The sequence below is a fragment of the Macaca nemestrina genome, chromosome 14, assembly GCF_043159975.1.
Source record: "Macaca nemestrina isolate mMacNem1 chromosome 14, mMacNem.hap1, whole genome shotgun sequence".
Lineage (NCBI taxonomy): Eukaryota > Metazoa > Chordata > Mammalia > Primates > Cercopithecidae > Macaca > Macaca nemestrina.
Window position 1 is genome coordinate 79598713 of NC_092138.1, and position 13694 is coordinate 79612406.

At 40.0% G+C, this 13694-nt stretch overlaps 1 protein-coding gene across 2 annotated transcripts in view; it reads right to left on the reverse strand.

Moving 5' to 3' along the window:
* Positions 1-13694, reverse strand: part of LOC105481107 (catenin alpha like 1) — a 72525-nt gene that overhangs the window by 52785 nt on the left and 6046 nt on the right. For both annotated transcript variants that reach the window (XR_011612777.1, XM_071078117.1), the window contains exon 2: positions 4466-4655. Coding sequence is in view for 1 of the 2 variants with exons in the window: in XM_071078117.1 (XP_070934218.1) it covers positions 4466-4655 (190 nt within the window). In the remaining variant the exon portion in view is untranslated. The remainder of the gene's footprint in view (positions 1-4465; positions 4656-13694) is intronic.

A 13694-nucleotide genomic window follows, 5' to 3' on the forward strand; every position in this document is an offset into this window, starting at 1 on the left:
ATAGCTAAAAGGATAAAAATATTTCCTCTGATCCTCTGGAAAATGTTAATTTTTTTCTACACCTCTTAACCACAAAAGATACCACATATAAGCCTGCACATACAGCATTATTCAACCTTTCGTTTTTCTGAGTAGACCTCAGGCTTTTTTTTTTTTGATACAGAGTTTCACTCTTGTTGCCCAGGCTGGAGTGCAATGGCGCGATCTCAGCTCACCGCAACCTCCGCCTCCTGGGTTCAAGCGATTCTCCTGCCTCAGCCTCCCTAGTAGCTGGGATTACAGGCATGCGTCACCACCTCGGCTAATTTTGTATTTTTAGTAGAGACAGGGTTTCTCCATATTGGTCAGGCTGGTCTTAAACTCCTGACCTCAGGTGATCCACCCACCTCGGCCTCCCAAAGTGCTGGGATTACAGGCATGAGCCACCACACCTGGCCCGACCCCAGGCATTTAACTCATAAGTACGAGGGATAGTAGCATTTGGTCAGCTCCACCACCATGGTTAAATGCTTCCTTAACATTATAAAGTTGTTCAAAGTATAAACTGTTCAGAAATCAGTTCCCTAAAAAAGTCACAAAGCTGTCTTACAGCTTCACGGGTATCATTTTTAATTTATTATATGTAATTACTAGTGTTGCATCTTAATAGGAAAACCCAAGGTCAATCAAACACAAATATTTGTTGAACTTCCATAGAAAACATAAATATAAACCTTGCCTGGTAGCCAAGTAAAAAGCAACAATATAATGTAAGAGTTCAACACAGGGAAGTAAGAATAAAAATTGATTATTATAATGACAACTAATATTTATTGAGCACTTACTATGTGTGAAATGATACAAGCATTACATCAAAACACCTCTATAAACCCTAACAGTCCCATTTTATAGATGAGAACACTGAGGTTTAGAAATGTTTAATAGATTGCCCAATATCCCCTGCTTGCAAGTAGAAGCACTAGGATTAAAGTCTAGGCAGTCCGACTCTAAAACTTTAGTTCTTTTTTTTTTTTTTTTTTTTGAGACAGGGTCTCATTCTGTCATCTCCCAGGCTGCAGTGACACCATCACTGCTCACTGCAACCTCAACCTTCCTGGGCTTAAACAATCCTCCCAACTCAGCCTCCCAAGTAGCTGGGACTGGAGGCATGCACCACCACACCTGGCTATTTTATTTTTCTTATGTCTTGTAGAGACAGGGTCTCACTATGTTGCCCAGATTGGTCTCAAACACAGCTCAAGCGATCCGTCCACCTTAGCCTCCAAGTGTTGGGATTACAGGTGTGAGCTACGGCACCTAGCCAGCTCCAGTTCTTTATCTACTGCTTTATATTAGTTCCCTCAAATGAATGCTGTCGCCGAAAAAAGAAAATCATTCGTAGGGGCTGAGTGGGCTAGAAACATTACAGGAGTGATTTAATGAAGTCTTAAGTTTGTATGTGTTAAGAGAAAAAAGCCTTCTATATTTTACAACTCCAGAAGGTATCATTCTCATACTCTTACCTGAGTGACACTAGGAGGAAGATGACATGTGGAGCCCATGACACCTGATATCTTTCAAAATACTCCATTTATGGAGCTGCCTGGGCGTATGGTACTCATGTCAGTGTACCACGTCCTCCTTTCTCACCTTACACTGAGCACAATGACGTGCTACAAAGCCAACAAGGAGCACAGGACTCAGCTTGTCCTTTCATTTAAAAAATACTATACTCCTGCTTTAATCAGTGGTTGTTAGAAGAAACAGTAATTGTTTTATTTCTTTTTTTTTTTTAACCACAAAGCTTTCTTCAAAAAGAAACAGTAATATGAAGAACATCTCCACATTTTCTGTTGAATTGTCCGTTATGTAATGTCTGTTTCATAAGCACCCACACAATAATTTAGTGTCAGGAAAAAAAGTCTCTCCTCTTACAAGCTGGTTTGTTTCCTTTCAACAAACAATGAGATTATATAATCCTTTGTTTCCAACATTTTTGTCTTGACTTCCAGGAAGTACAAAGATAAATTTCATGCTTAATTAAAATAATAATGTTTGCCAAAGTTTCTGGTTTATTTATTTTCACATCCTATTTTAATAAGTTTATTGAACATGTCTTTTATTGTAAGTGCTTTCATATCCTTTTCTAAAGTAGGAAAAATATGAATTATGAATAGAATAAGGATATCTCCCCCTGCTTCCCACATAAAACTTATTCTCTATCCCAGTGAATGGCTAGAAATCCAAGACTCAACCCAGGGTCTTCCCTTTCCTTTAGTCAACAACCTACTTTTACCTATTCACCCACCTTAATGAGTATTTTGTGTACTCTTCCTGCTCTTTACAGTCCTATTACACTGACTTGGCCTAGCTGGTTTTACCACAAAAGCTTCCCTATTAGTCTCCCTGCCTTCAGTCTCAACCTTCTCTCGGTCTGTCCTCATTCGTTCATTTCCTTCATACTATCAGAAAGACTTCTATCTAACACAAAACATCTGTGAAATGTTCTTGTTTTGAAAAAACAAAACAAGGCCGGGCACGGTGGCTCACTCCTGTAATCCCAGCACTTTGGGAGGCCGAGGCAGGTGGATCACCTGAGGTCGGGAGTTCAAGACCAGCCTGACCAACATGGAGAAACCCTGTCTCTACTAAAAATACAAAATTAGCCAGGCATGGTGGCGCATGCCTGTAATCCCAGCTACTCGGGAGGCTGAGGCACCAGGAGGTGGAGGTTGTGGTGAGCTGAGATCATGCCATTGCACTCCAGCCTGGGCAAAAAGAGCGAAACTCTGTCTCAAAAAAAAAAAAAAAAGAAAAAGAAAAAAAAAGAAAAAACAAAACAAAACAAAATAACACAAAGCAATACGCCTTTCATCTGGCTCAAAATTTCTCAACGACTCCTAGTATAGAATAATAGCTGAAATCATCCACATAACATACAGGACCATGTATGATCTTGTCCACCCCTCCACATATACTTGGTTTTATCGCAATCACTCTCCTCTCGCTGATGACCTGCTCCTCCCTCAGAGTTCCCCATCTCAGTAGATGGCACCACCATTTGCCCAGCTGTTCATATCCCAAATCTTGGAGTTATCCCTGGCTCTTCTATCACATCCCACATCCAAACCATCAGCCAATCCCATCAACTCCACTTTGGCAATATATCGAAACACAGTCACCTTTCACCACCTCAAATGCTATCGTCTAGTCTAAGTCACCATCATCTATCACCTGGACCGCTGTGACAACCTCCTAACTGGTTTCTCTGAATCCATCCTCACACCCCCTAAAATGTATTTTCTATACAGGAGCCACCAGTTACCCTTTTAAAATACAAATGAGATCATGTCACTGCCCAGCACAAAATCTCCCACTAATCCCTCATTCCACTTAGAACATAGTCCAAAATTCCAGTCTTTGCCTATTCTCACTTTCTCCTTGCCAGGAATGCCCTTCCCCCCCAAGTATCCACATAGCTCAGGCCTTCACTTCATTGCAGTCTCTGCTCTAATGTTCCTTCCTCAGTGGGTCTTCCTAATCCCCTATCCCAGGAGTTCTCAACTGGGGGCCACTTTTCTCAACTGGGGGCAATTTCTAGAGCTATTGCTGGTTGTCACATAGTAGGAGAGGGGACCTTCTGGCATCTAGTAGGTAGAAGTTAGTGATGCTGATAAACATCCTACAATGTACAGGTCAACCCCCTACAACAGAGAAGTATCCAGCCCAATATGTCAGTAGCACCAAAGTTAAAAAACCCTGCCCTCTGTAAAACAGCACCTTCATTGGTCTCCTAACTCTTACCTTGCTTTTTTTTTTTACATGGTAACTATCACCACCTGACATTACATATTTATTCATTTATGATCTGTCTCCCTCAGCAGAATGCAAGGCCCACAATGGCAGATTTTGGACTGATTTGTCCATGCCTATCTCGCTATGGCCTAAAAGAACGCTGGTATATCACCAGCATTCAGTAAATATTTGTTGAAAAAATTAATGGATAAATGATACTTCAACAAAGCTACAGTTCTCAGAACACCCTAGGTTCTCAAAGGCTTCTGTGCTACCATCTATAGAGAACCGTGAACCATCATGAAGTCTGAAGTCACTATGATTTGTTTACTGTAGAATACTAATGGATACTAATGCTTATTTCCATTTCCTAGGTCGTGGAAAGTAGACTAATACGTTCTTAGAGAATAGAGGCCACAGCTCCCACTTCTTTATCTGTCTCACATCTCAATGGCTGATGGTGAGGATGGCCAATCATTAACTCTGACCAGTGAAGGAGTCCTATGTTTCAGATTTAGGACTTGATCCAAGCGAAGTGCAATATTTATGGAAGCTAATCCAGACCTTTAATGTTTGAGGCAGCCATAATCAGAGAGCTATATATCTTCATTCAAAATAAAACAATAATTTTTCATCATAACCAAAGCAATAAAAGTGGTTTGAATAGTCTTCAAAATCAATATCCACCTACCTGCTTGTTTAGCTTCAATACAGGCAATATTTATTTCTTCTTTCAAATCCCAGTTTTCATTGGCTATAGCTTCTCCTACTTTAACAAATCTTCCAACTGCCAAGTTGACAGCTTGTCCTACACGCTGAATTGCTTGCAGAGTTTTATCAGACTTTTTGGTATTATCTTTATGATTAATAAGTGTGGTGATCTAAAAATAAAAGGTAAAAGCAACTTTTATCTCAACACCTCTTTTTTTTAAGCTGTACCACAAAGTCAAAGAAAATTAAGCCTGGCATACAGGATAGCTCAACAGACTAAATCAATAGTTAGAGATGTTTCAACTGAGACAACCAGCAAAGTATCCTGCATCATTCCTTAGGACAATGTTTCCATTAATTACAACTCCAAGTTCACCTGAGGGCAGTTATCTGGGGCATGCAGTTTATCTGCGGCATACAGTTCCAGAGGCCCTCCAGATCTTTCAACAAATCTTAAGGAGAAAAGTAGGAGCGGATAGATCATTACATTCAGAAAGTCAAAGTACTTCAGGTCTTGTTTCCTCTACTACGACTTCAGATGCTATGAGAGTAGAGACAGCTCTTCTTCCTCTCCATTCCACTCCATTGCCTACCATGGTGCCCAGGTTGTACAAAATAGTACTTGTGCCATACATGTTTACCAAATTAACTGGATACTTTAGAATGAGCATTGTAATCTATATTTTATATTTTGCTAAGTTTTGTTGCATCCAACTCAAAATAAATGAAATACCAAGAGTCTTAACACTTGATCCCAGGCCCTGAAATAAAATACAAAAGGTGACAACTTCAGGTCACTGAAACAAACATAATTCTTCAAAATATCTTAGGAAACTAGTACATGAACTATGCTGACATCTAAGAATATTTATTAAAGAAATGTTGTATGAAAAACAACTACTGCTCAATGTACATGTACTAGTATTAAAAGAAGAGCAAGAGAATTACAAGAAGGGGAAGAGAATCACTTTTACTCTTTGTACAACTACTATGTGTCAAGCACTTTATATGTATGTTTAGGTATTAATAATTTAGAATTAATAGACCTAGGTTTGAGTCTTGGCTCGGTGACTACTTGCTAAGTGGTCTAGGGAAATTTAATCTCTAAATTTCCTCAACTACAATATTGTTTTTCATCAAATGTTGAATATCTACTATAGGCCAGTTCCTAAGGATGCATCAATGAACAAGACTAAGACAATCCCGCCCCCATTAGGTTTACATTATGGTAGAATAGCAATAATTCAGTTACACGAAATATATTTGTTGCACACTATCATATCCCAAATAAAGTTCTAGGCAAACCTGAAATAACAATCAACAAGAAAGAAAAGCCCATGTTTCCATGGGGCTTACATTCTAGTGAAGGGGGAGACCCAATAATCACATAAATAGGTAAACAAAAAATAAACTTTAATATAATTGTTATGTGCAAAATGTTAGGATAGTGTGATAAAAGTATCTGTATAGCTACCTGAAATTGATTGGTCCTTCTAAGAGGAAGTGATATTTAAGCTGAGATCTAAATGACAGCGAAGTGGTTAGACTGGCAAACGTCAAAGGATAAAGAGCATTCTAGGAAAAGAAACAGTGGAGGGAAAAAAAAACAAAAAGCCCTTAGGAATGAGCCTCTCCTGTTCAAGGAACGAGGTGAAGTCAGAAGTGGCTAAAGGATAGTGGGTCGGGGGCAAGTTAAAACCAATATCCAAGAGATGGGATGGGCAGGGACCAGCCTGGAATAAAGGGTTCTGGAATTGGAATAAAGAATTTATATTGGCCAGGTGTGGTGACTCATACCTGTAATCCCAGCACTTTGGGAGGCCGAGGTGAGCGGATCACGAGGTCAGGAGTTTGAGACTAGCCTGGCCAACATAGTGAAACCCCATCTCTACTAAAAATACAAAAAAAAAAAAAAAAATTAGCCAGGTGTGGTGGCACATGCCTACAATCCCAGCTACTTGGGAGGCTGAGGCAGGAGTATCGCTTGAACCCAGGAGGTGGAGGTTGCAGTGAGCCAAGATTGCACCATTGCACTCCAGCCTGGGTGACAGTGTGAGACTCCATCTCAAAAAAAAAAAAAAAATTGTATTTTATTCTATGTATTACAGGAAGATACTTAAGAGTCTTTAAACTAGAAAATACTATAATCTCTGTAGTAATTTGAAGTCATTGAAGGGTTTTTTAAAAACAGGAAAGTGATATAATCTCTGCAGTGGTTTGAAGCCACTGAAGGTTTTCTAAGCAGGAAAGTGTTATAATCTCTGTAGTGGTTTTAAAACATGTCCACAAATTCTCCCCTCAAGAGGTAGAGCCTCATTTCTCTCCACATGAATGTGGACTGGACTTGGTGACTCACTTCTAATAATGGAATAAAGTGAAAATAATAGAGTGCTTCTAAGAGTAGGTCATAGAACACATGGTGGCTTTCATCTTAGTCACTCACTCACTCACTCTCTGCAGGATCAATCACAGTGGGAGCAAGCCAACTGCCACAGAATGGAAGGCACTCAAGCAACCCTATGGAGAGCCCCACAAGGTAACTGAAGGCTCTGGCCAAAAGATAGTGAAGAACTGAGGCCTCATGCCAACAGCTGAATGAATGAACTTGAGAGCAGATTCTCCAGCCCCAGTCAAGCCTTTGGATTACTGCAGGCTCAGTCAATCACCCTTATTTTGATTTTATGAGAGACCTCACTCCAGAACCACCAGGTAAGCCACTCTGGAATTAACCTGCAGAAACCATAAGATAATGTTTGTTGTTTTAATGCACTAAATTTCAGTTAATTTGTTCTGCATCAATAGATAACTAATATAGATTTTGGTGCCTGGATCTGGGGTGAGGCTGTAACAAAACTTAAAATGTGAGAGTGGCTCTAAAATTGGGCAGTGAAAGTTAAATGAACTTTGAGTGAATAAAAACTAGAAATGTCAAAGAAACTTTGCAGAAGCATGATGACCTTTGAGGAAGCTGTCTTAGTTAGGGCTGCTATAACAAAATGCCTTATACTGAGTAATTTATAAATAACAGAAATATATTGCTTACAGTTCTGGAGGCTGGGAAGTCCAGGATCAAGGCACTAACAGATTTGGTGTCTACTGAGGAGGACCCATTCCTCACAAGTGGTGTCTTCTATGTCCTCACAAGGCTCCCTGAAGTCTCTTTTGTAAGAACACTGATCCCATTCATGAAGGCTCCCTAGTGACATAATCACCTCCCAAAGGCCCCAACTCTTAATCATCATTATGAGGGTTAAGTTCCAACACATAAACTTTGGGGGAATGCCAACAATCAGGCCATAGCAGAAGCTACGGGTGAAAGGTTAAGGAAAAGTGAGAAAAATCTTTCTGGAAACTGGAGAAAAGGGGTTCCTTGTTATATGATGACAGAAAGTCACCTTCATTAACATGAAAAGGAGAAAATATACCTAATGAACTGGAAGATCTAACTAAGGAGATGTCAAAGCAGATTTTGAAGGTGCTACCTGGTTTCTTTTTGCTGCTTACAGTACAATGTAAGAGAAGAGAAAAATTAAAGGAAACACTGATAAATACAAACAAGCCAGAACTTGCTGGTTTTAAAAATTCCTCCTCCATGCTGTGCATGGGGGCTCACACCTATAATCCCAGCACTTTGGGAGGCCGAGGTGGGCAGATCACCTGAGGTCAGGAGTTCGAGACCAGCCTGACCAACATGGAGAAAACCCGTCTCTACTAAAAATTCACAAAAAAAAGAAAAAAAAGAAAAGAAAAAAAAAAAACAGCCAGGCTTGGTGGCACATGCCTATAATCCCAGCTACTCAGGAGGCTGAGGCAGGAGAATCCCTTGAACCTGAGAGGCGGAGGTTGCGGTAAGCCAAGATCATGCCATTGCACTCCAGCCTGGGTAACAAGAGCAAAACTCCATCTCAAAAAAATAAAATAAAATAAAATAAAATCTTCTCCAGATGGCACACCATACTAAAATTAAGAATGGCTTTCAGGCAAAAATAAAATCTAGGGCTGTGTCAAGAAAGCACCTTAAGATGAAGCTAAGGGTAAGACTATAAAATCTTAAGATCTCGGCCGGGCGTGGTGGCTCACGTCTGTAATCCTAGCACTTTGGGGAGGCCGAGACGGGCAGATCACAAGGTCAGGAGATCGAGACCATCCTGGCTAACACGGTGAAACCCCATCTCTACCAAAATACAAAAAAAATCAGCCGGGCGTGGTGGCGAGCGCCTGTAGTCCCAGCTACTCAGGAGGCTGAGGCAGGAGAATGGCATGAACCTGGGAAGCGGAGCTTGCAGTGAGCCGAGATCACACCACTGCACTCCAGCCTGGGTGACAGAGCAAGACTCTGTCTCAAAAAAAAAAAATTCTTAAGATCTCAGAAAGGTCCAAGGTGTTGCTTCAGACAACCATTCAGTTAAACAACAGATCCCCAAAGAAGCCTAAAGCAGTCCCAGCAGAAGCCCAAGTTAAAGAAGAGCATATATCAAGAGACTTGTGGGTGTGGCTTTTGTCTAGAAGAATGAATTCAATATGACTCACAGGAGACAGACAAAATTTTTAAGATAATTGTATTGGCAGAAACACTATCAGCTTGGACTAAAAGGGAATACATCTTTGTATGAAAAGAAGCTTTCATACCAGCCCCTGCTCCAAACTTCCAAAGGCAGTCAATAGTCTGAGAAATCTATGCTGCTGCAAACATAGAATGACTCAGAGGGCAGAACGAAGAGCCATGAACTATTCCCAGGACTTGAGTCTTAATCAAGGAACTGGCAACATTTGCCCACAAGGAGTTCAGAATACCAAAAACCAGTGTCTCATATTTTTTTTCCATTTTTGAACAGGAGTATATAGCAGTTATTCTACACTTTATATTTTCTTGTTTTTTGAACAGTAGAGTCTATAGAGGTCACCCTAAAGCTGAAAGATGTTACACTCAAGGAACTACTACATACAAGAAGTCTCTCCTGGATCATATTTATAATAGATGCCAACATTGTGGATTTCCAGCTGATGTTGTGACTTTGGAAAGGATAAGGATGGGGAGAGGTTACTTGCAGGTGGGAATAAGGTAAACAATTTGTGGGCAGAGGTTAGAGTGTAGGGAGTTCTAAAAATGTCCACAAATTATTTACTATTCCTCCCTTAAATAGGTGAAGTCTCATTCCCCTCTCCTTGAGTACAGGCTGAACTTAGCTACTTATTTCTAACTAGTAGAATAAAATGGAAGTGACAGTATGCTACTTTTGAGGGCAACTCATAAAGTCACTGTGGTTTCCATCTTTCTTTCTCTCTGTTCACCCTAGGGAAAGACAATTCCCATGTCACGAAGACACTTGACTGTCCCAGTGGGAAGGCTCACATGATGAGCCTAAGGAAACTGATGCCAAAAGGTGCTTATTTAAGGTCACATATCTAATAAGTGGTAGAGTTAGGATTCAGAGTCAGACATTTCAATTCTAGAGACCGTACTCCTAAACACTACCCTATAATGTCACATAACAACCCAGTGGAATAGGTTAATATTAATCATCCTCATTTCCCCAAATTGGAAAATGGGGGTAATAATCATCCCTATTTTACGAATGAGGAGGTTGGACATCAAAAAGTGTGGGAGAGTTAGGATTTAAATCCAGATATTCTGACTGCAGAGACTAGCCTCTTAGCCACTTAGCCATTTTGCCTTCTCTGTCTTATAATGTTAACAAGAAGAGTTGGCTGCGTGCAGTGGCTCACACCTGCAATCCCAGCACTTTAGGAGGCCGAGGCAGGCGGATCATGAGGTCAGGAGTTTGAGACCAGCTTGGCCAACATGGTGAAATCCCATCTCTACTAAAAATACAAAAATTAGCTGGGCATGGTGGTATGCACCTATAATCCCAGCTACTCAGGAGGCTGAGGCAGGAGAATTGCTTGAACCTGGGAGGCAGAGGTTGCAGTAAGCTGAGATCATGCCATTGCACTCCAGCCTGGGTGACAGAGTGAGACTCTGTCTTGAAAAAAATAAATAAGAAGAGTTAATAAAATAATGAAAGTATTGTGTTTAACATAGTACCATAAACAGAGTTTATTGTAAGCGTTCAAACATACTATAATTAGCTCTCTTACTTTATCCTCAGGTATTATTAAAGATTAAAAAACTGAGGCTGAGTGAAATTGCATACTTGGCTCATACAACTAATAAGTAGCCTAGTTTAGAATTTGAACCCAGGTTTAAACTGACACCAAATCCCACCTAATATTCTTTCTTTTACTGGAGGTTTTCAATCTTCCCTTTTTTTTTTTTAATTGAAATGTTACCTAAAAGCCTATTGCATAATCATGTGAAAGAGTCACAACAATTTTAATTTGGAGAATGACTGTTGGCCATGCTGCTGGGAAGCAGAGAACAAATACAAATCCTGTTGGCACCAGCTTAATCCTTTTCCACACCTGACAGACCCTAGGGAACTGTTACTATCACATGAAAAAAAAGAGAACTTGCCCAGCATTGACTATTCCAAGCTACCATCTTGGAAGAGACTCTGCAGTGGAAAGGAGTCAAAGTTCTTGCTATAGATTGAATGTTTGTGTCCCATTCCCCTCCCCCTCCACAAATCCTTATGTTAAAATCCTAACCTCCATTGTGATGGTATTAGGAGGTGGGGCCTTTGGGAGACGATTAGGTAATGGGGGAGGAGCTCTCATGAATGGGATTAATGCCTTTTAAAAGAGGCCTCAGAAAGCTCTCTCACTCATTTCCATCCTGAAAGAACAGTGAGAAAACAACTGTCCATGAACCAAAATGTGGGCCCTCACCAGATACTGAACCTGCCTGAACCCTGATCCTAGACTACCCAGCCTACATAACTGTCAGGCATAAATTTCTGTTGTTTAAGGCACCCAGTCTATTGTATTTTTTATGGCAACCCAAACAGATTAAGGTGGTTCTGTGTATTAAATATTTCATTTACATAAAGTTTTAAAATTTCAGTTACAAAGAAAAGATCCTGCAATTAGGCTAAAATATCAACTATTGTTCACTTCCAAAAGAAGCACCTCCCCAGTGCATAATTAGGTGTGGCTGCCTTCCTTTTACTGGAAAGCAGTCTGGGAAATGTTTAATCCAAATATAGCATGCCTTTAAAATTTTATTTAGAGGAACTAAGTCAATATGTAACATACCTTATTTAAGGTCTACTTGTGTTCTAAAATTAGTTTCAAATGTTTTAAAAGGTAGGTTCATAAGTTATACATGTTGATTGTTTATAAAAAGAAATGGAAAATACAGGAGAGCCTCAAGAAATAACAATTACACATAATTCTACTATCCTCTGAGAATTCTGGCATAATTCTTCCCAGTCTTGCTTTATATATACAGATACTTAAATACACAGTTTTACAAAATTGAGATTAAACCTTAATTTCCTTCTTATATAAAAAATAAGACTAGTTAACATTTATTAAGCACAACAGTACCAGGCACTAGCCTATGTGTTTTACATGTATCAATTCTTTTAATGCTTGCTTCTCCAGCATCTAATAGGTACATACTATTATTACCCTAATTTTACAGATAAAAAATCTGAAATTTGAAGAGGTTAAGTATTTGCCCAAGGTCACAAAGCCAGGGGAACTACCTACACTCTTAATCACTACACTGTCTCTCTTACCTTCCAGGATCAAGGGAAAGACAACTAGCAAGAGTGCTTTGTAAATTATAGTATGCTAAATACAATCTTAGCTATAGTTCTGCAAAATAGGAGGCATACTAAATTAAGAGTCATAACTTGGAGTTGCCCTGACACCAGCGTCTAGAGAATGCCTAAATGAACCAGAAAAGAGGGCAGAAAAGGCATCCCTTGGGGAAGAAAGAAGATCTGGTGTACTGAAGAACTCTGCTATGGAATAAAAGAATAAGAATTAGGGTTTACATGATAGCTTCTCACAAAAGGTATCAAGAAGTGCAGAACACCAAAGCATATCCCAGCAGTTAAGGGCATGGACATCATTCTGCCTGGGTTTGAATTCTGGCTCTGCCATGTGACCACGTGGCAAGTTATATAACCTTTCTGTGACTCTGTATTCTCACCTGTGAAAATGGAAATAGTAATTGTACCCATCAGCCGGGCGTGGTGGCTCATGCCTGTAATCCCAGGAGTTTGGGAGGCTAAGGCTGGTGGATCACCTGAGGTCAGGAGTTCAAGACCAGCCTGGCCAACATGGTGAAACCCCATCTCTACAAAAATACAAACAAACAAAAAAATTAACCGGGCTTGATGCAGGGTGCATGGGTGCCTGTAATCCCAACTACTTGGGAGGCAGAGGCAGGAGAATTGCTTGAACCCAGGAGGCAGAGGTTGCAGTGAGCCGAGATCCCGCCATTGCACTCCAGCCTGGGTGACAGAGTGAGACTCCATCACAAAAAAAAAAACAAAAACAAACATAAAAAAACCACGCATATATTCACCTATACAAATCAGCAAAGAGCAGAGAGAGTACCTTATCTACTCTCTTCATCCACAACTTACTGCAACAAGAATCCTGAAAAGCTTCCAGGACAATGCAGAGAGTAATGGGAAAATGAGGTAGGCTACCTTAGAAATATAAGGGGTCTGTACAAATAGTGAATAAAGGAAATCTATCATAGACAGGAAAAGATTAGAATAACATTCCACATCAGGGTGGAGCTCTGTGGCAAATATCCTTCTTCCCTTCCTTGGATAAAAGCATTATAAGACTGGGAGTGGGAGTTCTGACAGGAAGAATAAAGTGATTATTAAAGGAGGTGGGGAGTTGCTCTGCATAAAATATGCTTGGTTCTTAGCCCAGGGCTTTTCAAGAAACTGTCTGAATTATAAAATATAAAACATATGAGTATATATAACATATATGTGTGCAGTTTACAGAAATGAAAGAAAGACCTGTGCAGCCACCACCAAGCTTAAGAGAACAATGTCAGTATCTCTGACAGCCCCTGTACTCTGTGGCTACTCCTGGTCCCTATCACTCCCTTGTCCCCAAAGAAACCATTGTCTCAATTTTGTGTTCATCACTCCCTTATTATAACTACTACACACACAGTATACCCTAAATGATATTTGGTTTAGTTTTATCTGGTTTTGAATCTTCATTTTTTTCATTCAACATTATGTTTTTGAGATTCATCCCCATTGATAATTATAGTTGTAGTTTATTCATTTCAGTGACAGAGTATATCATTATATGAACATAGCACA